Source organism: Bombus pascuorum, chromosome 4, assembly GCF_905332965.1.
Source record: "Bombus pascuorum chromosome 4, iyBomPasc1.1, whole genome shotgun sequence".
NCBI lineage: Eukaryota > Metazoa > Arthropoda > Insecta > Hymenoptera > Apidae > Bombus > Bombus pascuorum.
This window is the reverse complement of record NC_083491.1, coordinates 2,761,539-2,787,540: the sequence shown is the minus strand read 5'-3', so window position 1 is coordinate 2,787,540 and position 26,002 is coordinate 2,761,539. Positions and strand designations below refer to the sequence as shown.

Below are 26,002 nucleotides of genomic sequence, written 5' to 3'. Positions count from 1 at the left end.
ATTTTTTCGATTTCTTCAGCAACCTATCTACATACCACGCGTAAACAGAATTATATGTAAATTTAATGCAAGTAATTTCTGCGCCTACTACGAAATTTTTAAGGAAGTCTCGAAGAATAAGTGACTGAAGTCCTTCCTCTTCTAAATTCCTCCCTAACGTCAAGACCAACCACATATTTCTCCACACTAATCTCATCCGCGTAAAACTGCTGTTATATTTTATATATTTTATATTATATCCCCGCTATTTCCACTTCCCTGACAAATTCGATTTTTTTAAATTTCACGCACCATAAAAATCAACTATCATTTTCGAAGAAAGAAGAAGAAAAGCACCTGTCGTTCGCTCTTGTTCATTCAGCCCATCGTTCATAAACGAGAAACGAGCATAAAGAAAATATGCATCAAGTCAAGAGCATTCGTCTCCTTAGCGCTTAACGAAGTAAAGTGACGACAATTCGCCGCAGTGGATCGCCCCTTTTGGAACAAACGCTCACCCACGCTCTGGCTCAGGGTCAAAACGCGTCGACACGCGAAAACGTGCGAGATATTCGCGAGATCGTTACCGAGACTCCTGCAAGAACACGCCATTTTCTCAATGCAGTAATCGTAAGAAACTCGAAAAATATGCCAAAGAGCGAAACGAAGCGACGTTCACGGTACGTGAACGAATCGGCTGAACGAATGCTTAATGAATTTATGCAACGTGTACACGTGGCACAGATGACAAATGTCGTTTAATGGGGAAAAATTCAACCATCATATATTCTCCAGTGACCGGCTTGAAGGTAAGTGATTTATTGATGACGAAGTACGATGCGCATGGATGACTGTGTTTGGAAGAACGAACGCACAGGATGTCTCGTTTTAATATGTTAATCAACGTGATACATTGAAGAGTATGTTGAATCAGAGATACTGGCTATTATAGATATGGGCAATGGAATTTTTCAATAATTATTCCTTCAGGGACGATAGTTGGACTTTGACAGAGGGTGAATTCTAAAGGGTGGAATCGTTTTAATTTTCTACAATCGAAGTGTTGTTTCATCAGAAGACAAAGCGTTATACGCGTTCTTATTTGAGATTAACTCGTTTCTTTATTCTCATTTGAAATCTAAGCCCAAGAATTAGTAATTGCTAATAGATTGATTAGCCTCAGGAAATGCACTGTGTGAAAGAAATAATTTTGTTCGATTACGAGATAGCATTCTTTGAACTTACTGTTCAACTTAAAGTTAGAATGTAATTAACGAATTGTTTAAACTTGCGCATCTTTGATCTGTTTAAATATATAACATGACACATGATAGGTTTATTTTTACTACGTTTTCTTTTCCCTTCCTCGAACAAGATAAGGTGGTTCTGTTTTTCAAAGGCCGTGGAAAACACGAGTTCCGATAGGCGATAAGTATGATGTACGATACAATGTAACAACCGACGAGAAACTTGCAATTACGCGGTTAATAATGGAACAGGGATCGTTTAATGATTTTTTTAATCTTAATTTGGTTATTAGAAACCGGCTATAACCGGCTGTGCGAGTACTATCATTAGGATTGGTAGCAGGTAATAAAATTTCATGGTAGATTAAGCTCCTTTATACCCGGAGTCGTTTAGCTTTTTTCTACGTGAACGCCTCGAAATCAATATCATCCTGTGCACTATAATTAGTAAATTGAAATATGTTGGTCTTAAACTAAATTTCAACGAGAGCCATGTTACACTAATCACCTGTTACACCGATAGCAACATAAATATTAATTTTACACTTAACGTTCTTTGTTCTTGTCTAACGTTAAAAACGAAATGTGCCTTTGTCTATCAAACTTTCTCAGCAAAATTTTTATCTCTATTTTAAAATCGTTTAATCCGACATACTGAAACTGAAACACCGTGTATATAAGATAGAGAAGGTTTATGAGCGACATAAAACTTTCAATGCCATTTTATGGGGCCAATAACATACGAATCACAAAGGTGAACGAACGTGCTGGTACAAAATAATGTACGATAGCTATGAGAAATCGTGAGTTTGAAGCGAGTGCAATGAGAGTAAAAGTAATGCGACTGGGCCAAATTTTTACTGAATGTGAAATTATAGGATCAATAGTGGAGGAATTAATTTTTTCCAAAATAAATAACGTGCCGAAATCACACTGATTTCTCTGCAACTGAATATTTTGTGTTCGCATTTATTTTAGTCAGCGAATTACTCAATTTGTCGAGCACTGAGATTAGTTCGCTTTGGCTTTCGATGTCTCGAATAACCATAGGCACGAATCTACGTAACAATTCGTGACTTTCTTGTATCGGAGGTTTCGATCATCGTCAAGCTTCGGCTGATAATTTCGATAACACACGAAAACCATCAGAAATATCGTCGAGACGGTTGACGTGGCTAACATAATGGCCTATGTAATTCCAATTTTTAGACTCATTTTTTCAGATATTATAAACAGACGTCGAAATATTAAGACAAATCACGGTCGTTGTTAATTTGTTGACTAAATTCTCTTCTGCGACGACAATCGAAGGAAACAAACCAACCTTCGTTCTTGAAATATGAATATGACACAATTTGTTTTTAAATAGAAATAGAACGACACGTTAAATGATGGAGTGCGGATAAATAAATCAAGAAATTGGTGAATTAACCCGTATTTCCCGATTAAGAGCTTAGGGAAAATAAATTGGAATTTCAACGAATATCACGAATTACCGTAGAATCGTGGATTTAACATGAATTTAAAAGAAGGATCGAGATCTCCGATTTGGATAAAAATCATACTGACAAGATATCGCGACGATTTCTTATAAGCACCCGATAACCTTTGAATTGGCCAAAGCAAGCGATATCTGGGAGTTAAAAGCTGGTAAAAAGAGTAAATTGCGTGGTAAACTTTGTAGAATTCTGGTCTCTTGGCAGGCGCCAAGATAAAGAGAACTTGAGTTCTTTGAACGTGTAAATTTCCTCGATTGCGCAGTTTCTGCTTTTTTGGTTTTTCTCTCGGTACTAGACGCAGCAATGAGACATAGCATGGTTAAAAATCATAGCGATGTAAGTCGAGAATTTGGATACAATTACGTATTATTTTTTTTATAGTTAAGATTTAGTTTAATATTTCAACGTACAAAATTTCGCGATATTTTGGATAGAATTAATCTCCTCGTTCGCGATCTTCCTGCGTAACCAGTTGGCAGCCATACTCGAAACACGATTTTGGCGATGAGAGCTACAGAAATCCACGTTTGAAACGAGGCGAGTCGTCTTGGACAAATTAGAAAGTCACTTGGTCGAATTTCGTGCGATATCTCCGATCAATATTTTTTCTTTTATCTGTTTACGTTGAAAACAAACGTAATATCGATGGAACCAAGTCGAACGAGAGGCGATCGTCGTGGTGACCAGCAATTAGCTGACAATTCAAAAGCTATTATCGCGACTAATTAGTTTTTAATAGCAACGAATTTCACTGGGAACGAAATATTCGACTACTTCTGGCTCTATCCTCTAGCTTTCTATCTGGCGTTAAAGCGAACGATATTCGGCAAATAAATCATGCGGATTAAACATCGTAAATCTGTGAAGTTGATATTTGAAATTGCCCAAGGTCAGAAATGAAAGTTTATTTAAACATGGAAGAATATCGCTCGATTTGTCGAGATGATGAATAACCTATGTATTTTATCGAATAACCGTTTCTTTGTACTTTTTGTTATGTTATCTCGGAAATGATTACACAGAGAATACTTTTTAGAGAGTGCATTATTAATATTTATCGCGTAAGTCTCAGACGCGTTACAATTTATCTCTTATTATCTTTTTCTTTCTCCCTTTTTTCCAATCCATAGTATTTTAATCAACGATTATTTAACTGCCTGCCGTGTAACTTTGCAAGTCTCATCGTATAATTTTGAGAAAACGTTTCGTTTAATTCCGCGTTGCTTCAAGTGGTTCAACGATCGTGAAATCGAGCATAGGACCGAACACTTGAAAACATCGGATGATGTAAAACGATCGTATACTTTTGCCTAATATTAATCTAATATCGAAGCAGATAATGAGTCATCGTACCGTATTAATAATATCCGTTAAGGCTTACAAAATAATCTTACAAAATAAATACACATACTATAACACATTGTAATATTAATATTCGCGTCTACTGTGTATCAAATCATTCTAATTCTCATACTATATTTCCCTATTCTTATATTTCCAATATTTCTATACTTTCTGAATCATATACTTAGATACGATGCATCACCGTCCAAAAAGATAAAGTCACTGTGTATTCCACAGTGCATACGAATCCTCAAAAAACATCAGAATTAATATTTCAATATTTACACACTTTTGTTTTGCTTTTTTTTTTTTTTGTAATAAATGAATGATATTTGTTCATCGTAAGATCTATGAACAACGCCCATGTTTCTATGAACTTCATTCGGGGTCAGAAGAAGCTTGAAGAGAAAGAGAGACAGAGAGGATAATCGATACTTGGCTGGTGAACACTGGTACCAGCACTGCCTTCGTTCTGCCTGGCAACCGCGAGATATCGATATTCGTAATTACTTAATCGGCCATCACGCGCGATTATTTATAAATCCGATCGGACGTCGTTATTCTGGTCGAACAACGGGCCGCGAAATTATCGATCAATTATCGTTCCCCGAACTGACTAATCGTTTCTTAACGAGCTGCACGCAACCATTTTGCCGAAATCAGTCTACCAAACTACCTCTTGATACTTTCTTTCGCGTTAGCTATTAAAGTTATAGTCGTGCAATGGTCAACTAATGAAAGATTCTGAAGAACAATTGCAATTACAGTTACAGTTAATGGACTGAGAATTACAGCGGTGCAAGTCAATCCACTGTCACTTTTTATAAAATAATATAATATTTCTTGGAAAATAATGTTTTGTTTCATCAATAGAACAAATTCATTATGTATGTTTCGTTAGTATAAAAAATTCATTGTATTCTTTTAAGTCATAAAAACGTATCCTGACGAAGAATTGAGTTATGACCTAATTATGAAATTAAGAGATATTACTGTCAATACGTGATTAAATCCAAATTTCCCCAAATCTCGACTTACAATATTACGATTTTAAACTCTTTTTCTTGCCTATTGCAGAATATTCCGAACGTCGTTTCACAAAATAGCTTGGCTGTTAGATACTTTGAATCGCTTCGGTATCTCCTACCATCGTGAACTATAACTTTGACCAATCGTTCCATCGAGCTAATAATTCTACACTTTCGAAACTACAATTTATCTAATTCTCCATTTTTCTACAGTTTAAAAGCTTCTCGAATAAAGTCAGATAAGGACGAGATAAAGAAATTCTCCAAGAAGAATATAAAAAGGTAATTAAATGAAAGAAATACAAGCAGCTTCTCTCTTAATTACACACTTTACGATTATTTGCATTTCTACGTGATGAATCGTTGCTGAAAGACTGGAAAGGAAACGAATCGGAGATGAGACGAACCGCCCAATTGCGAAACTCGCGTGTCGCGAATGGCTTAATATCATTGGGGCATATTGACCCAGATAGCGACACGTGAGCTGGTAACGTGATCAACCTTCTTGCAACGCAAACAGCCGCGAACTTTCAACGTGAACGCGTCTCTCCGCCGCGCCGTCGCCGAAGATAAGCTGGCACACACGCGTTCACGGGGTAGGGACACGATTTTTCGAAACAGAAGGGAAGAAGCGGAACTGGGTCGGTCTATAACGTCGACACGCTTTCGAACCAAGGGGGTGAAAACGTTGCGGATATCCAAGGATTATTTTTCGCAAGGAAAAGCGCCAGCAATTTCTGGCTTTAATGCGGATGCGGTTACGTGCGTTCGTGTAATTACGAAGGGCAGTTACACGAACGCTTTAAATAGAATATTCAATGCGGTTCTTTGATCGATAGAAACAGGGGTTGAGGTGTTTTCGTAGAGACACATACGTTTGAATATTTTTTTTTAATGTATCCCATTTTAATGATACGACAAAAATGAAATTCCCAGCGCTACGATGATTGTCAAGGTATCGGACGTTTTTCAAATCTAAGGTTTAAATATGTTGGAATAAAAGATATGATTTTATGCTGTTTTTAAAAAGTGGTTAATGTTCTTTTTATGCATATAATACGCATACTTGTATTATATATAGATGTTGTTAAACAATAATGTTACATATTCGTAGCAAGTTCTTACGCTTTCCAGATTACAATTCTTATTTGTTGAGCTTTTCGTACGATGATTTGTATTTATCCGATATTGATTGATATTAGTTTTATGTTTGGACCAAGTTGCTTTTCAGGTTCCAGTTTCTATCTGGTAAACATTCCATAGGATAGTTATCGTTTTTTTGTTTGTGTCTCCTGTAGTCAGTTCATCTTTTGTGATATAGTTTGGTAACAATGAAACTCCATAGTACGGTTCCACTCTACTACGTAGGAATAATCGATTAAAGTTAGTAGAAATTCTCTGTCCTAATATGCGACAACTTCCTATGAAAAATCAATACGTATTTGGAATAAAAATTACACGACTTACGAAAGTACGCATACACGTTTGAAACATACGATAATACGATGCTCTCTCAATTTTCATGACATATACCTACACCTGTTGAATCCCCTGTTTTTTAACGCGTTTATCCATTTTTATCATAAATAAATTACATTACATTTACATTTGTGAGAATCAAAATCAATCCAACTAATATGGATTTATCTTTATGAACGTTTAATTAATTGACTACGAGTTTATACCGTGTTTGAATAAGCTCGTTGATTACTTTGTTGATTTTTGTCAACCTATGGCAGCAACTCTACCAATTGTACAATTTTCTGATTAAAGGGCAATTAAAAGATTAAATTTCCCACAAATGCATAAACGTAAACAACCGCGGTCGAATGATTGCTAGAACAGCCTGTATATAATCCTGTAGAATTCTCAGGTATAAAATCACATCCAACTGGGGCGTCCTGCGTATTCGTAAGAATACGTGCTACCTATCGTCAGTGGAGCAAATCGAAGTAAAGGCCAGAAGAACAGAGTTGGGCCACGGCGATTTCGTTCAGGCCGAGATTCCTCGACACGCTTTCTGCTTTTTTTCACGGCGCGCGAATCCTTAGCAGGAAGGATCGAACTTACACGCAGGCGCGCGTACATATGTTCTTTTCTAAGAGATTCGCTTCGATTAATGCGCTGTCGATGACACTATTTTTGCACGTCGTGCACGCGACGACATCGCGGAAACGCGTTCATCCGGCTCCGGCTCGATTCCATTTGAAAATTTTTCCATTGTACCAGAGAAGGATATGTATATCGCGTTTTGTCCTGGAAAACGGTCGACACCGACGCGTGGCGTTGTGACGCCATAATATTGACCCAGTTTTTCTAGGCAACCGCGGGCTGCCATGAATGTGTCATGCGATCATTTCGAGCTGATGCGCTCGCAGCCCTGCTGCATGAATTTTTTACGCCGACCAGCTTTTTCATCGCGCTCGTGGAAACGAGGAAGGCGGTCCTCGTTCCGGATGGAAAATTGGAGGGAAGGACGCTTGTGTATTTCGCGTTGCTTTCGAGATATTTACGAAGTACTTAACATTCCGGTGGACCAGTAAAAATGAAAAATAAATTATTCAGTTGTCCGTAACTTGAATACTGTATGTACTAAAATTGAAAGATATCGTATATCACGTGCTGCTTTCGAGAAATTTACAAAGTACTTAGACTGAGTCGGATGAATATTCGTACGCCTTTTAAAACCGAATAACTTGTTTAAAATTTTCGTTTAGAAGATGCACGCGTTAGTCTACTGGAGGACGCGTGGAAAAAGTTTTTGAAAAAGTTGCATTTGATCGAAATCGCGAAGAAGAAGGTGAGAGCCGCTTTTTACGACTTTTTTATCTGGCCCTGTAGTGAAAAATTTAAACAATACATTTTAGAGATTTTTACCTATGCCAATTACATATTGAAATGGATAATACTGAACGAATAATTATATATACTGAAAATTGTATCGAAATTGAATTCTGAAGAAACATGCGGCAGGTATCTTTAGATTTATTACAGTTACAGACCGAATACGATGAAAAACTGCGATATTCAGCATCTTTAACTCTTGTTTGTTGCTCCTAGCAAAGTCAAGCGATTTCCATGAAATTTTCAAGATGTAGCTTAAATTTTCATTACAGGCCCAAATAAAAATTTGTAAAATTACCTTTCTTTCGCAGTTCAGACCAGTTGCAATTTTTACAAAAAATTTTTAAGCTTCATCTAGTAGATTAGTCTTCCTAACTTCTAAAAAAGAAAAACATCAAGTCGTTCAGCCCAATTCTAAACAAGTTATTTGGTTTTAAAAGATGTACGAATATTCGTGTGACCTACTGTAGATATTTTGGTGAACGAGAAAAAAAGAAAATAAATTTTTCAGTTGTCGGTATTGCTAAAATTGAGAAATATTGGAAAATTCTTTTTAAGATCACCATATATCACATGTACACGTGAATGAATCTATCAAGTTGATTAATGGCTTAATATCGTGAAAAATTTGTAGAGAAAAAATTTGTAAAGTTATATAGCACATTTCGCGGTCGTGGGTTTTTCGTTTTTGAAAGATTCTCGTAAATAATCAGGGCATCGTAACATCGAGAACACGATTTCTTTAAAAATTATATTTAAAAATATACGCAGAGATATGATTTAACGTTCCTCGGTGTCTAAGTTCTTTCCATTTAACTTTATTTTAATCTAAATCGATCATAGGAGTCATCGAGACGTCAATTTTAATCTTAATATATCGTTGCTACACCAGTGGACGACGAACAAGCAGAATAAGAGAAATCTATTTTATCATAACCTTAGACATCAAAAATTTTCCAACCAAAGGAAAGTTCAGTTATTTTAACTCATTTCGTACGAAGTTGAATTACCAACTATCGTAATCTCCAAAATTTCATTAACCCTACTATGTCGTCTGAATCATTTCACTTAAGAGGAAGAAATATAAAAAGACATTAACTAAACAAGATTATTAATATTCGCGATTTTTCCTTTAAAGATAAAAAAATATAAAAAAGATTGAAGATCATAGCAGGATTAAAGATCGATAATGTAGATATCAAGTTTGACTGATGTTAAATTAGTGTTAATTTCCTTTTCCATCGAACTCGAACTACTCTATCTATGGAATTAATTAACGATCACACGGCTACTTCGTGTTTTCTGTAGGAGATTAGACTGAAAGGAAATTTCTATTTGAAAATCTCAGAATTAAACTTCAACTTGGGATGATGTTAGATCAATGCTAATTACATCATCTAATACCACAAAGCATGTATTCTCTTTGTTCTATCACGAACAATGCAATCCAAACGAAGCTACTCCAATTAATTAAGAATTAATTAACTATCCATGTTACGTTTCCACTGTCAGGGTGCAGGGAATGAAAAATCGAAGACCATATTGGCAATAGCATAAGTAGATATTAATAAGATAGCTAAGCTTTTAATATTTCGATTTTTAGATCGCTTAATAATATTAATTGTAAATGTATATATAGGCTATTGTTAATAAAATCAAGATAACACAATAATTAAATTAATACCGTTCGTTTCTTACAAAATGTTGCGCATTTATCGTCAATTTTTACAATGTTTACAACATTTAAAAATTTCTTTCATGCAATCTTATCTTATTCGATTATTTCCAATGCTGCTTAGCCATCGAGTGACACGAAGATCAACAAATTAACAACGATAGAGTTGTCATACATTTGCCGTGTGATCTTCGTTTGAAAATCATGCAACAAGGCGACACGAGCGGATTTGCGACGACGATCAATATCGTTAATCCTTAATCCAAGCCATAAACAGCGAGTACGAGGCAAAATGATAATCATCGAACAGCCGTTTCGTTTATGCAATCATGCAAATTGATTAGATAACGTAACGTTGTAGAGGAGGATCGAAGCCGAATCCTTTAGCTATTTCGTAATATTCTCCTGAAGGTAGCAGCATCTGGACGAAGAAACGACGGAATAATGATTTTTTCTATACGCAGCTTCACACAGAGGCGATCTGCCAAAAATATACGATACATGCGACGCATGTCTGCTCGTTCGATATATCGATTTGATAGGGACGGAGATTGACACCAACAACTCGAACGAAAGCTCGTTATTTCGGGCCTGTCGATGTCGTATACATAGAGCTGTTAGACGTATTAAAAATTACATCGTCGTCGATTGCTTTTTCGAGTGCGACATTGAAGAAGAGCGTATTAATCATCCAACAGGGCAATAAAGACGTTAATGAAGAACGAGTGCATTACGTGCACCGATATCGTGGTTTCCAAGTTTTCTTGTTAGCCTTGCTACGTTTTTACGTCATTTTCAATTCAATTTTTCTCTATCGCTATTTCTATATCGTTAGAAGATTTCTTAAAATTCGAACAAACTACGAAAGGATGGTTTTTGATATGTGAGGTTTCTCCTTCTAATTTTATGTTAACGTCTCTATTACGAGTCTCTTTGTTTGTCGAGATAAGAGCGAGATCGCGATATAAAAATTCTGATATTGTAGCAAGCTTGAAGACACTGAACTATCAGGATACAGAGAGCAAAGCAAAAACGAGAAAGGAGCATCGATTTTCTGAATACTGTGTCAAGTTGGCAACACACTGCGAGGATCACGCGCGAATTTTCTTCTCCCCTCTGATATTATAGGTTCTCTCATTGTGCCGCTGGAACGGAATATACCTGAATTTCCAAAAGGGCTGGAAGGGCGTAGCCCAAATATCAACCAGAGGATATCCTCGATTTTTCACTCTCATGATATCATCGTGTAACGACCTTTTTCAAAAATATATTTCTCGTTGAATTTTCTTACATACATCGCCATTGAAATCCATTAATCGTTCGATAATTAATCGTCTCGAAATAAATAGAAAAATAGTGGAAAAAGCTTGGTCTTTAAACTAGAGAGATAAAACGAGACAGATAACAAAGAAGATTTTACTTATTTGCGTTCAAAGAACGAAGAATTAGAGTTGTATGAACAGTTGTTGTAAGAAACCAGTAATTCTCAAACAATAGCTTTCAGTAACTATCAATATCCAAGTGATAAGGAAACATCATTGAGAAGATTAGATTCTTCATAATAATACAAACTAATGTGTTTACAATTGATAGATCTGAAGGAAAATGTTTATTGATATCTGAGAAATCATAATTAGAAATCTACAGACTCATAATGGAAATCTGCCTTTTGTAAAGAAACTAAGTTTCATAGTATGATAATTTGGAACAAAATGGCAAAAGGTATTTGTACAAAGTTGTAAATGTTCTTGATCGTAAGGGCTGTGTAATTGAAGAACTTCACACAGAGCTCTTAGTTACTTACTCAAGCTATTAGAAAAGAATCTGAATATACAACCAATGAAAAAATCATTCATATAAGCAGACACTATTTTTAATCATAGACATTGCATAAGTCTCTTGTCAAAGAAGAGAGACTGTGTCGATTGAACTTCTTTATTGCCAGTAATGTTTTACACGATACAGTTAGATATAACTAGAAAAGATCCTGAATGAATTTAATAACAATTATACAGCTTTAATATCTTGTAATATGATTTTAAACCACTTAGTAGATTTAGATTTTATTCTTTTGTGTCTTAATAACATAAAACTCCATGAATTAATAAAGTTCTATATAATATTATTGTACTCGATTACTTTCTCTCATACTTTAAGAACTAAGTTGCAGAACTAAAGCAAAGGATAATTCTTTATCAGTTACCTAGTTACCTTAGTTACCCAATTTAAGTCTTAAAGAATTAACTGAAAAAGAATTTGTAGCACTTTGTTAAGAAAAGACATTGAATCTCCCCGTCGTATAAAGGAAATAGTAACTTAAAGGTACAGCTTAGAAATCCAACATTATTGTCAAGCTCCCACCCACAATTACTCGTCTAATACTTCAAAAACCATCTACAAAAACCCATAATCATGCAATGAACACAGACAATTCATGCCAAGACTGAACATAGGTTAGGACTGTCGAGCAACTATCACTCCTCATTTTGAAAAACTTGACATATCGCGTGTTATTCACACATTGGGAAGTACTGTACTATTAAAATAAATGATCAAGAAATTCAACGTATCCGTGCAGCGGTATCAGCCGAATACAATGTTTACCGTTCAACACATCTCACTGTCATGTCTCTACACAATTTATGATCTACAGTGTGTATAACCATCTACTTCTCTATGTCACAGTAAGGAAACGTTCAAGAGAATACGTAACGGCGATTTCTGGCAAAAACGTTCGAGAGGCACAGCGTTTCCGTGAACAACACCCGCGGAGAAGATCGCGTTTTCACGATGATCGAACGGGCGACGATCAAGAAGAGTCGAGCACAACTGTGGTACGCGTGTCGCGTAAACATCGGATTCAGCAGAAGCCGCCAAAATCGAGAATTACGAAGGAACATCCTTAGAACAGCATCGGGTAAAAAAGTGATGGTCCCCCCTACCCTCTTCCTCGGGCACCCGCTCCATCGTTTTCCCAAGAGTAACCCAGGCACTGGCACGCAGACGCACAGCTCTGCATTCGGAGTTCGGAGACGGACAGGCAAACGAGCGAAGCGGCGAGAGAAAGAGCGCGGTAAGAGGGGCAACAAGTGAGGAAGGGGTTCCTAGGGAGGGAGACTCGGCGAAGAGAGACGTAGTGGGGGGAGGGAACACAGGGAAAGAAGAGGGAGAGAAGCCCGAGAGACCCGAGTAAAAGCTATGTGTGCTAGAGGTTAAGGCACGTCCTACGGCCTACGGTACTCACTGCTGACTCTCATGCCACCCAGGGGTGGATTCGTGGGCGCGTTGGTGCAATCGGCAAAGGAGGTGGTCCTCGGTCGGCTGCTCATTCTGAAATCTTCTTGACCCGATTCTCCACCGCCACCTGACACTCAAATCTTTTTAGAATAAAACGCCGCTTCTGGTTATTCCTATGCTGGTCGCCGCCTCGGCTGGCCGTGGCACTTCCTCACGTGAAGATAGCCAGCAGCGCGTCGTCGTCGTCGCCGTCGTCGTTGTTATTGTCGTCGTCGACACCACCTCGGACATCAATGACAGCACGAACGATAATTACATCGCACGCACGCATGCACGTCCGCACGGTTCGGTTCTTCTATATTACGCCACGGCCGCGCTCGATCGATGGATGGAGGGAGAGAAAGAAAAAGAGAGGAAGGGTGGGAGGGAGTAGGAGGGATAGATGGGAGGGAAGAGCTACGAGCGAGCAAAGCGCGCGCAAGATCCAGAAAACGGAAACCACGTCGGACAACAGTGTGCTCCTTCACGATGATTAATCGAATCACTAAAATAAAGAAAATGGAAAACAGTGGCCGCCGAAATTTTCGATCACTTTCTCGACACTTCCTTCGACGAATCACGCTCCTGTTAACCGCTGACGATGTAGCGTGGCAATGGTAGTGACGGCAGCGACTCTCACAATCAAAACGTTCGTCGTTAACAACGCACACTGGGTTATACGCTCTGTTCGCACAAGCAACTTCGCGCGATAGACTTGACCGTCGCGATACGCGATTCACTCGATGCTCTCTTTTCCCTTGGGGAATCTAGTCGATTCTCCACCAATGAATATGATATACGCCGCGTCGATAGCGTCCAACTACACGAATTGACACAATTTGCGACAATCTTTCGTATTAACCGCTGACTGTCAGGGAGTATCACGCACCGAGAAGTGCGGTTCTACTACCTAATAACCTGACGGGGGCGCGGAGTGTTGCGGAGAGCTATGCCGCGAGGGGAGGCAGGGGTTGACGTTTTCGGAACGGTTCGTACACGTTCGCCAGTGGAGGCACACCGCCGCACTTGCTTGCCTTCCTATATAGTACAACTCCACGATGATCCGGCTGACGGGTCGGATTTCTTCGTCGTTGGTGATCTTTCTATGTAACTCGCCACCGTGGCTTCTACAACAGCCGCAACACTTTGAATTTTTCTTCTCTCAATGACGATACACCTATACGACTCTTGTCGTTCTTACATCGTACACTTCTTCCAATCGTTCTCTCTTTTTCGGTCTAACGGCGTAGTCAATCGTCTCTTTTCGTTTCTCTCACTCTCTCGCTTTTCTTCCTTTCTCTTGCTTCTCTTATTCTCTCGACTGTTTTCTCTCACTTCTGCGCTCGAACTTTTCGAGTATGCGGGGGAAGCGCTACTGCCTCACCTCCTCCACTACCACTCTTTCTCGCTCGCTCTATCTTTCTCGATATACTTTGAATCTTGTCACTACTCGTCACTCCTGGCGCTTCTTGACTTGTCAGGCCCGACGTTATCGACTTGCCAGGCTTGTGCACGCTTCGTCGCGAACACCGCTTTCCTAGACGGAAAAACAAGCTTCGACCGTGCTGACGCCGACGTGGACGTCTTCGTCGTCGTCCGTGTCGACGTTGCTCGAGGGGAGGTCGTCGTCACCGTCGTTGTTCACCTCTGCTTTCGATAATCGTGAAACCACTATACGAACGTCGTCTCGAGCCTGACGGCGGGAAAGGGGTAAAAGGCGCGAGCTAGACTTACGCGGCAAAACCAATTCCTCGACAATCAACGACGACGTTTTCTCTTCCTCACCGTGCACACGAACACCACACCACTTACGAATTTTTCGAAGCCTCCTCAGACATTGACCCGTTCGGGCTAGATCGGGCCACTCGAATGTCCACGAACATTGCCGAAAGTGACGTCAGTAATACCCCGCCCTGCCTCTTACCCTGCAGACCTGCAGATCATCGTATAGCAAGTGAGATGGCGCTTTCGTCGTCCATTTTACCACCATCTTGCGACAATTTTTCTTACTAAATTAGTTGGGCGGTAAATTTAACAGTGTATTGTATATGTTTAAAAAACTTACAAACGAAATTCATAGGAGAAAAACGTGATAAGTTGCGTTTTTCGATTTTGTCAAGAAAGCGATTTTAAAATTCAGTTCTAATATGGAATTATCATATTCTTTTCATGTGCACTTCAAATAATATACAATAATCGTATTAAAGGATGATATATAACAAGTATACGAATAGCTGCTAAAGTAATACATATATATCTTTAACGAAATTGTTCATATAGAATATTATGTTTTATGGATAAGATAAATAATAAAAGTATGTGTAAATATGTATTTCTAACATGTTGTATATGTTACATTCTCTATTAATCTATTATTTTCTTGAAATTAGTTTTAACTGAGGAATAAATATTCATATATTATAAAGTTCTTTCCGTTCATTATCAGTTTTAAATATTGTATACTGTATTCAAATACTATATCAATATTTCTTAATGATATAAATAAGCGATTAGTTTATGAAGTGTTCGATAATATAGGAACGTTAAATATTTCTTGTTAAAGCAATATTCGTTTTAAAATTATTTGAAATTGTATACCAATAAACATTTGTCAATTGTATATTGATATACACGTTACTTGACTCACGTGGTTTCCGATTTCTAGTTTCAGCTATAGTTAACCATTTCTTAGTTTGAATGTGAAAAGTGCAGAAAGCGTGGAATATATTTTCCACCTGAATATTTCAGGTGGTTGTGTTAAAAATGATATATTATCATGAAAAGTGGCGTTATAGTGCTAAAGAAAAGGTATGGACGATAATAGGTAAAGCTTATCTTAGTTTTATGTAACGAACCTCGCGAATGACATGGGACAACCAACGTTTAATCGTAGTGTCATCAAATTACACGATTTGCGCAATTAAACTCGTCATTATTAATATATTGTTCTACATATCGAATACGATATATAAAAATATCGTAGGGCGTTTTATAATCTTTATAGATATAGAAGGTACAAATAATAATGCCACTGTGTGGTAAATATATAGACAAGAAATTATTGCTAGATTATTTAATCAAATCATGCTGTTGCAATGACAACTGTATTTGAAATCATGGAACTTGCTGTACAGACAAAATATAGTATAAATCTGTATTCCTTGCGCCTTTTACTATTTGCTTTGGTAAACATAGGAATTATATTCACTGGAATTGTTGAAAACAAATATCAATAAAATCAATAGCATAAGTAATAGTCAACTAATTAACTAAATATAAAATGCTATACATATAATATACAGCATAGACCTTGCATTTTATGAATCCTTGTATTCCATATTCTAAAATATATTCTAAAATTTCTTACGTCCTCTGTGCTTTATAGCAGTGGGTGTAGGAATTATATTCAATCCAATTAATAAAGTTGATAAAGTCACAGACGATGCGTATTTGTCATCAGTCATCAGTGCAATCCCACTGAGGATGGAAAGAATGACAAATAGAGAAAAAAGAAAAGTATGTACATATATACTTATTATTAATACACTTACTCTTATACTAATTATACGGTTGCCGTACATACTATGTACGATCATAACTAAAGCTTATTGTTAGCATTAAAGATGGCTCTTGTATAAGCTATACCAGGTTATAAAAGTGTTTACAAATACAATGGTAGTATTGCCTTTTTAAAACGTCAAAAAATTCAAACTTGGAAATATATGGGAGAAAGCCATTCCTGGTATAAAAGAACTAAAGGCAAGACACTTAATATGTGAGAAACATTTTAAAGAGGAGTTTATAAAAAAAAAGAATTGTTCGAAAAGATTATTGTAATAATTTTTTATATAATTAGTATTATTTTGTACGTATATATTATGTTGTGTAGTATTATATACAAAATATTGAATAAAATGTAGATATGTATATAGAAAATTTTACATTATTTACTGTTTAGTTTGCGATAGTTTAAATATTATATTGTATAGTTGATGTTAAGGATAATATATCAGTGATCTTGCGTATACTGACCCAATAGTTCTGTATTTATTGGAAAAATTATATATTTGATGAACTATATAACAAATAATGTGGGAAAACTTTTTTATTAACATTCTACCTTCAAAAAGCAATCCCACATTTTCACTTTTATAAAATTACTTTTATCTCGCTCTTTCTTATAAAAAAAGGAATGGTTTCTGTACTGTTCTTCTTTTACCTAATAATTATATTTCATTTCTGTCGAAATGTCTCCAATAAATAATGACTTTTTCTCGGTTATTAAGCGTATTTTAGATTTTGAATTTTGCATCAAATAACACATTATTCTTGGCTATGTCAGTAATGGCGAATGCGCATATGCATTCTTGGGTTCCTTCAAGCAGCGCTGCTACGTGAGAGATAAGGGAATTAAAGATAGGACTTCAAAATGAAGCTATTCACCACCAGCCAAAAAATTCAGCGAGTTGCCAGACTGCATTATGTATACGACATAAATAATACAAATAAATAAGATGAGTATAAAAATCATGAAAGCTACATTAACAAAGTGAGATGGTTATATGATTTACATATAATATGTATAATAGGGAAAAGGTGATTATCTTGGAATGGATTATGCAGAGGAATACAAATCTGATTGGTTATTTCTGATGGACCCAACGTAATCATAAAGATAAGCACGCGTATTGGTAATTCGGAGTATCATACTGGAATAGAGATCAGTGTTTCCAGTTATCTGTGTACTGTCCCGCATATATCTTCCCAGCTTTAGAGAATTTTAGTGAGGTATTACGGCCAATAGTAAGGAAGAGGAAATATATTAAAGCGCGTACGCAACAAAAATGATAGGAAAGGTAGGAAAATCCCTATAACCAGTGTCACTGTTGATTTCCTTACCGACCATATTTTACTAAGTGCAAAAGTGAGCCACGGTCATATAAGTAGGTCCGAACTCTCTTCTACCGAAAGCATTGACGAAATCGTCCATTTTTTGAGTCAACAAAAATCAAGGTGAAGGGCAAGAAAAGCTCTCATTATACTGCGTGACAGATATGTATACATATACATAGATATTATGAATGTCTCAAACAGAGATACAGACATTTCTCATTTCTGTTTATCTCACAGAACGAGACCTTTTCTTCTTCTCCATCTTGATTTTTTTTACTCAAAAGACGGGCGGTTTTCCCTAGTGAGTGTCCAGATTTGTCTACACGACCGTGAGGTGATTATAGTGAAAACCAGGTTATAGGGAATCTTTTGTTGTGTTTTGTTCGATCCACGGACGACCGTGGTTCGATCCATCGAAGGTCCCTTTCCCACTTAAGGGCCTTACTTGTAATATAGGAGGAGTAGGGAGACACGCCAATCCAGGCCCGTTTACTTTATTCCCCTACCTGGAACTTCTACAATTCCATTTTCAAACGCATCATTTCTCCACATTCTGCCTCGTGATTCCGTTGTTGGTTTAGATCGTGCACTTGTTTTTTCAACGAAATTTTGTTGGAACGTCTTTTTATTCACAATCTACATTTTGGCAAGTTTAAACATCACAAATCAGGATAGAAAACGGATTTGCTTGCTGGCCTTGGATGGGTTTGAATTCAGTCCACGTTTTTTAATTTTATTCGTGACTAGATCCACACTCATCCAGGGAAATCGAGCTGATGTTCAGAGACGATCCTCAAGATTGAACCTGTTTGTTGGACTTACAGAAAATACTTTTCAGTTTTTTCCAACAAATTTTGTTTTATTGTAAATAATTTATAGAAATGAAGAGAGTAAAGAAAAGGCAAGAAGCAAAGAAATAGTTCATATTGCTATATTTGATGAACAATATACTTTTATATCATCGTAAGTAACATATTTAAAAAAAAGTGAAATTCTTTCTCTCTGTCTATCTTATTTCATATCGTTTCATGTAAAAACAAATTTTTTGTATTCTATATGATTTTATCTTAAAATTATTCTATTATACAACTCTTGTGTAAAAGTAAGGAATATATGAAAGATACTTAAATTTCAAACCAGTGAATATAGAATTTGTTTCAGTTTCTTTGTGTATGAACACCTGCAGTATTTCCCCTCCAACGATCTCCCTCTTTTCATTGGCAGTAATAATCCTGCTGCCCTTAACCCTCCCCTCCTGATCTATCTGTCTCTGTTTATCCACTTTTCCTTCTCATATTTCATTCGTCCTTCCTATATAACGGTAAAAACTTGTCTTTACCGTCTTTTTTCTACGTCCAGATTATTTTTACTTTTGGCTATATGTAAAATTGGAGAATGGAATCAATTTACCATAATTTTATAATTCATTCTTTTTTCTCTTTTCTTTTATCAAAATATTTTGTATATATCTAAAAATAAAACAATATTGAATACGAAGTAGTTGTAAACATTTCATTCTTTCATTGTATATATACTCTGTACAATATTATATTTACAATTACTTGACGTATATAAGGGACCGGATATCTGCATGGAATCAATGAATACTTGTTTTCTCTGCTCTACACGTATAATATAAATCTTATGCATATTATAATAAATTGTTTAAGAATAAATAATATGAATAAACAATGTGCGTCTTCACACACATGAACGTGTTATTTATATTTCAATTACTATATTATGAAAAAAATGATTTTTATCCTAAGGAAACATAAAAAAACCTATATATATATGATATAAATAACTGTTGAAATTTTGGTGAACTTTTGATAAACGTACGACTATGTTACTTGGTAATTTTATGTCGTAAATAAGTTCAAATTACGATATTGTGTGTCTTATGTATATGAAGTTTTTTCCTCTTTACATAGTCCATAATGTATATCACGTATTTCGAGATTCTAGACTTAATTGTGCTATACAAGTATGCTCATCTTGATTTTCCTCTTCATAACATATATCAGGGTTTGAACGCATTTGCTCTATCGCTTGTTTAATCTGAATTTGTAATTGACTGGCAACTTTGCGTACTGCCATATAGTTTTGTTTTATTTGTTTTATACATGACGGTAAACTTTTCCATGGAGCAACACTTGTATGGCCAAGATAAAGTTCTTTCCACAACTGAATACTAATTGGTGCAACGCTGGGCCAAATAACTCCTGAATTTGGTTCATACAAAGGATTCAACCATTTCTCCAATATTTCCGGTTGATTTATATAAGACCATAAACTACACGTTCGTTCAGATAATCGAAGTCTAACTCTCTCTGCTTCTGAATCACCTGGAGCCAACATATATACAAATATTTTAAATATGGAAATTAAGTATTAGAATGAATATATTATATGAATATATAATAGTATTATGTGTAAATACCTAAAAATGTGCCATAATTAGAGTAATATGCATGATTGTACAACTCAATCAATAATTCTACTGTATATTCAAAGCTAAATTGAAATTGATAATGGAGTTGGTAAAGACAGTCGAGGAAAAGAAGAAAAGTCGGAGCATGCGTTGGATTTTGTGAATTTGATGGATGGTATGGTCCATGACGTGTACGGCTAAAAAATTGATGACCAGCTTGTATCCATTCACGTTCGATTAGAGCTTGAAGGCCACGTACTGTTCTACAGTCAGGATTTAATATCGTTTGTGCTAAGCTGGTTACCACTAAAGTAGAATCTCTGCCAGCACTACCTGTTCAAACGCAGCAAGTATCCTTACTTAGTAATACTATAATTAATATTAATATAATATTATATTATATTAATTATTATTATATACCATGAACTAATACAGCTGCAACTTCTTGATGAAGACACTGAGCAGTTACGCAAGCAGCGTTTAAAGCGCTTTGTACAGCGGATAACCATCCACCGTTATCAAGTCTTGAGATCCACTGGGAAGTAGAACACGTTATATCATTACAAGCTTCTATCAATTTAAAAAAACTATCTGCTAAATCATGGGGTCGCGGAACCGCTTTGTGTACTTTCCGCCATTGCGGATAAGCAGCATCCATTTCTGTACCACCACCCTTAGCTCTGGAACTTTGAGCTTGGCTAATGGACCTTGTATCTATTATATAACTATTGACAAATTTTACATTAGTTACATTGGTTAGATCGAAAAGGTATTACTTTGTTATTAGTACGACACTGCGATTAATATTAAATATCAAATCATAGTTAGACATTCTAAGATCGGCTAAAGTATAAGCTTTAAAGAATGTGGTATTTACCCACGTCTTCCTGGCCCTAACACAGCATTTAACAATCTTTCATCTTCTTTACATCTTTTACCATTAGTGCCACACATTGGTTGACTACTTCTTAACAAGATACTCTGTAACGTTGGTTGATCAATCCTGTATATATATCTAATTTATTGCATTGCACTTGCTGCACAATACGATATTACATACCCCTCCTTCGTGTCTGTAACATAAAACTGGAAATCGTCCACCATCTCTAAAATTGGCAGATGATATTATAATCTTATCTTCTATGTGACGTGGTACTATAACAGCAGAAGGATAAGAATTGCAAACTTTGTAGTCTTTATTTAAATAACTAATACGCCATTCATCTGCATAAGCAGTTAACAATCTGGACCATTCCGATACTGGAGCAAATGCAGTCCACCCATCTTCTATTTGTTTTATAGTATTGTTAGTAACTTGTGGTCTATTAAAAAATGGATACTGTAAAGTTTGTTCTGTAGTAAAGAAAGAAATAAGAATTAACACAAAATATAGGAAAAATATGCTTTTACAAAGCTGAAAATAACATTATGTATTTCACCTTGTGACGTTAACATCTCTATAGATAGCGCAACATTTGTTAAGTCATCTGTCGAATTAATATCTAATTGAAGAATGTGAAAATCTTTACATTTTAATATAATAGTACCACCTGGACTTTGGGTATTCAATTTTTTCTCTATAAGATCAATATTTCGATATAATAGCTGAAAAACATTGAAAGAAGATAGAACATAAATGGACTAAACTAACATTTCAAATAATCATAATGCTAAAATAATTTTCACATTAGATCATACCCAGAGCTCTTGTCCATCGCCTTGTCGCGAGGACCAAAGAAGATGGTGACTACTAATACATAGTCTTCCATCTATACTTTTGTAATTGCCATCACTTTTATCTACCAACGCTACGTTATCAAGTTTTGGAATTAATATTAGGTCGCCCAGTTCCATTATACGTTTCGATCGAACGTTGTTGATATTTAATTGTTGAGATAAATATACTATCTACATAACCTAACACTGTTATCTATATAATCATCACTGAACAAATTTTATTTGGTTACTTGGAATAATTACAAACGTAGAATTATGGATAGATTTATAAAAAAATATTTGTTAAGCCTTCATACTCTTCGATCTTTGTGGAATGTGCTTATATCACGTATGCTAATATTTTAGTATACGTTGGAAAAATGTAGTGTTAATGGCTGCACTTCTGTTTATGTTTCTTATATTTTATGACATTCATTAATAAATTTGTCTTCCCTTAGTCGTTGTTACTTATTATGTTATGTATAGTTTACGTAATGTGGCTCCCCGCAGCGTTAATTTTAAGAACATCATGGTTATGTAGGTAGCCTTCGCCTTTTGTCTATGCCTTTCGTGAGAACACTTGTGACCTCTCGTAGTATGGATTCTGTCGCGGTAAATACGAATATCGTACAGCAATGTAGTCAAAGAAACGAACAAAGGAATTGTGATAATAAATTTATTATGTGTCATAATTATTAATTATCATTGATAGCTACTAATAATTTTTGTCGTTAGAAACAATATTGATAGAAGAAACATTGGTATGACGTGAAACTCTCGTTTTAAACCACCTTTTAGTCGATGAGCGCGTTATGTACTCGCCTGTGATAAAGTTTACCTGGTTTTTGAGTTACAAAAGGTAAACGAAGATTCGTCATCGATAAAATAATTTTCTGTCTTAATGTGCGTCGATTTGCTGCTATCTTTTCCTTTTTTGTTTTTCCTTTTGCTAATAACACTTAGGTTTTTCCGAGATTTATGCGTGTTTTTTATGTGTTCAATAAGTAGTATTCACATTTCCTAATAACAGCGGTTGCTATAGTAGAAGTCGATTTTAACGTCATCTACTGTAAAATCGTACCAAACCCGTACAGTCATCTGGTGGTGATCTCGCGTGAACACAATGGCGAAGGGTAGAGAATCCCCACTCTCAGTTCTTTGGCAGTCACCAAAGCGCGGGCTAAGGTTCAAGTTGCATTTTAGATGCGAACGAACGCACATCGTTTTCGGTTAGTGGTCATGAACTAAGTTTCGTGAAACTCATCTACTTTTGCGAAGAGGGACAGGGTCGAGTGGTGCAGGTTGTGATATCTCGTTGTGGACTCTACGATCGAGAATTCGGTAAGTTTCAATGCTGACATTTCTTCGTTTGTTCAACCATGTTCCTTAACCACGAGAAAATGTTGACATTATCAGTGCATCGACTCTCGTTGCGAGTCAACGTTCTCTCCCTTCGGTGATTTGACGCATTGTCGTACGATGACGTTTCGTCACCGTGTTTCCTGTGGCATTTATCGAGCGAAATTGCCGTACTTTCGTTTAATACGTAACCACGTTAAATCGCACGTGGAGTTGAAATACGGAGGCGAACCGCATCCGGCGTTGCATGATTGGCCCGAAGCGGTCAAATCATATGTAATTCGAATTAATGTCAACTTTCCTGCGTCAACGGAAGTCGTCGAATGTACTTGATCACCGCGACACGTTTACGTCTCCTACATGTGACAGTCAATGTGCTCGTTAACGATGAACATCTTATTCCACGTATACATTTTGTAAATTCCCCTAGATCGGTATTTAGCGAATATCGACGGTTTTTAAAAAATTAAACCATTTTCGATATTAACACATTGTTAGCTGCATACATAACATGCGTTCGTATACACGTAGAAATACAGGCTTGAATACGTTTTTCCATCGTTTCGGCCTGTCAATAACCTACTACATACTGTTAAATAAGAATCTCGAGCGAAAGACACGAATTTGTCGCGACATTATTCGAAGCCTCATTGGCGAATCCGTGCGTGTTTTATAATCGACTGGAACGTTCTGTATTCCAGATAGGTTATAGGCGTATAAATTCATAAATCGTGGCGCGCGCGTGGTTGTTGGTAGCCGTGGATCGTCGAATCGCGAAAGTCACGTAGTCGTCGTTAGCTCGTCACCTACGCGTACGCGCGGCTTGCTTGTTAAAAAGGATTAATCTGAACGATTACGTTATCAAACGATCGGGGTGTGAAAGGTATTACGACAGCGCGGTAACATCGCGGAGAAGTTCTCGGGGCGTAGCGGTGGCTTTATCCGCGTCGCTGTCGCCTCTCGCCCCGGCCAAATTGTTTTAGTGGCGAAAAGTTGGACGGAACTTTAAGAGGGCGCGTGTTAACTGCCGGCGAAGAAGGTGGCGCGGGAAGACACTGCCATATTAATGTCGCGCGACGAACAACTTTTCGGGAGTAATACTCGACCGAGAGAAAGATGCAAAAATGAAAACAAAATATTATTCGATCTAGCGGAAACTTCTTTTTGATTTCAACTCTTTGCGTTCTGAAAATTTTTATGGTCGAATTGGCAATTCCAGTACGCTTTTACAGTAAAACTTTATCGAACCGAAGAGACCTGTTTCGAAAAGAAAAATATTTCTACACTCGTTTAATAGCGTTCTCTTCTTTTCTATCTTTTATAGATGGAAGCAATTTGAAGAGCAATTTTAAGGAAATAATTTAACAAGCAAATTATCGTTTCGTTACCTGCGTTCTCTATGCTACACGTTTCATAAGATTTAAATACCGCGTATGACAAGTACCGTTTTCAAATAGAATACCAAATGCCCGAATCGAGTGCCGTTTTTCAACAAGTTAACGCGGAACAGAAATTCGGTTTCTTTATAATTTGTAATTTATAATTCTATGATGGTAGAAGCATTTGGTTAAAAAATGGTTGGGTCAAGTGGTTGGTAACATGGAATTATAATCTCTAGCTACTAATAACTGCATGTTTGGAAATTTCGTGAATCGGCAAGCGGGCGCAATTTCCTCGTAAATCTAATATTTTATTTCGTGATTTTTACATTGTATTTCGAAATATCGAACACGCGGTGGGCGAATGCATGTGTGCGTTCGCATGTATGCTCGCGAGGAATCTGAAATGCTATTCGACCGGCATAATCCGCCCAAGCATCGCCACTAAATTACCATTCGAATTGATTCGCGTTTCGACGGCATAGCGGCGGCATTACCGCACCGACGCCGCGATTTATTTGGAAATCGTAACAATGCCGTTTTCATTGAACGCTACCCAGTAGCAGCGTAAGGTCCGCTGCTATTGTCAAAATGCGGCAGAGGGCGAGTTCTATGCGTCTAATGTTGACCAATGAATTCTGTTCCGTTGCGTTATTAACTGATATCACGATCGCGCGTGTCTCTTCCGCCTATGTATGCTCGATTTAGAGTACCTGTGGGAATTTCAATGTGAAAGAACTTTTGCGTATTCATCGGAAATGTACGATACGGTAGAACGTGGTTTACACGAACAAATTAATGCTCAGCTTCCAGATACCGCGATCTTATACATCTATGAATCTCTATTATCAGTCGAAGTATAGTTTCAACTATACGAACGTATTTTACGACGAACGCAGGCTGTTGGTAGAAGCGATTTAAATTATAAAAAGCAAATTATTCGGTTGGCAACTAAGCGATCGCGGATTTTGTTATTACCACCTAATGGTATCGTTAATAGGATCGTTAGATGGTAATGACAAAATTCGCAATCACTTAGTTGCCAACCCAATATATTCCCAATGTTCTAGACATCGAGCTAACGACGAAAATATCGTTTGAATTTTATCTTTAATTTCGAATAATCGTACTTCTGTTTATCGCTATTGTAACTAAAAAGATAATTGATCCAACTACTGCCAACACTTACAGTTTCATTAATTTATCTTTTACACTAATAGCTGTGGCAAGAAGTAATTCATAAATTAATTACAAACGCTTCCGCGACTCACCGTACGTACATATTTACGAGTTACGAATTTACAATTTCCCTCGGACGTATAATTTAAA

At 36.7% G+C, this 26,002-nt stretch overlaps 2 protein-coding genes across 8 annotated transcripts in view; both read right to left on the bottom strand.

Moving 5' to 3' along the window:
- The window catches only part of LOC132906534 (glycogen synthase kinase-3 beta-like), a 58,376-nt gene extending 43,638 nt beyond the window's left edge, over nucleotides 1–14,738 (bottom strand). For 4 of the 6 annotated variants that reach the window (XM_060958814.1, XM_060958813.1, XM_060958815.1 and 1 more), the window contains exon 1: nucleotides 12,861–14,738. In XM_060958814.1, coding sequence (XP_060814797.1) covers nucleotides 12,861–12,945 — 85 coding nt within the window. In that variant the 5' untranslated portion in view covers nucleotides 12,946–14,738. Of the gene's footprint in view, nucleotides 1–12,329; nucleotides 12,349–12,558; nucleotides 12,577–12,860 lie in introns of those variants that run through there. The other 2 variants (XM_060958816.1, XM_060958811.1) reach the window with 2 other exon arrangements.
- Nucleotides 14,739–19,200: 4,462 nt separating this feature from the next.
- On the bottom strand, nucleotides 19,201–22,430 carry LOC132906435 (myotubularin-related protein 9). Of its 2 annotated transcripts, XM_060958612.1 has the most exons (7): nucleotides 21,918–22,427; nucleotides 21,659–21,824; nucleotides 21,280–21,572; nucleotides 21,097–21,200; nucleotides 20,640–20,944; nucleotides 20,229–20,552; nucleotides 19,201–20,133 (listed from the first exon to the last, which is right to left on the bottom strand). In XM_060958612.1, exons 1-7 carry the CDS (start codon nucleotides 22,071–22,073, stop codon nucleotides 19,733–19,735), a joined length of 1,749 nt encoding a protein of 582 aa, XP_060814595.1. In that variant the 5' UTR covers nucleotides 22,074–22,427; the 3' UTR covers nucleotides 19,201–19,732. The 2 variants fall into 2 exon arrangements, with proteins under 2 accessions (XP_060814595.1, XP_060814596.1); XM_060958613.1 differs by lacking the exon at nucleotides 20,229–20,552 and having other exon boundaries at nucleotides 21,918–22,430.
- Between the last annotated feature and the right edge of the window lie 3,572 nt (nucleotides 22,431–26,002).

Bases quoted from the DNA above. Each gene is read 5' to 3' on its own strand.
- LOC132906435 (XM_060958612.1), bottom strand. From the start codon at position 22,073: ATGGAACTGGGCGACCTAATATTAATTCCAAAACTTGATAACGTAGCG. The intron at 21,825-21,917 runs GTATGATCTAAT...AATGTTTTTCAG, and splicing joins GCGATGGACAAGAGCTCTGG to CTATTATATCGAAATATTGA. The intron at 20,945-21,096 runs GTAAATACCACA...ATTTGTCAATAG, and splicing joins TTAGGGCCAGGAAGACGTGG to TTATATAATAGATACAAGGT.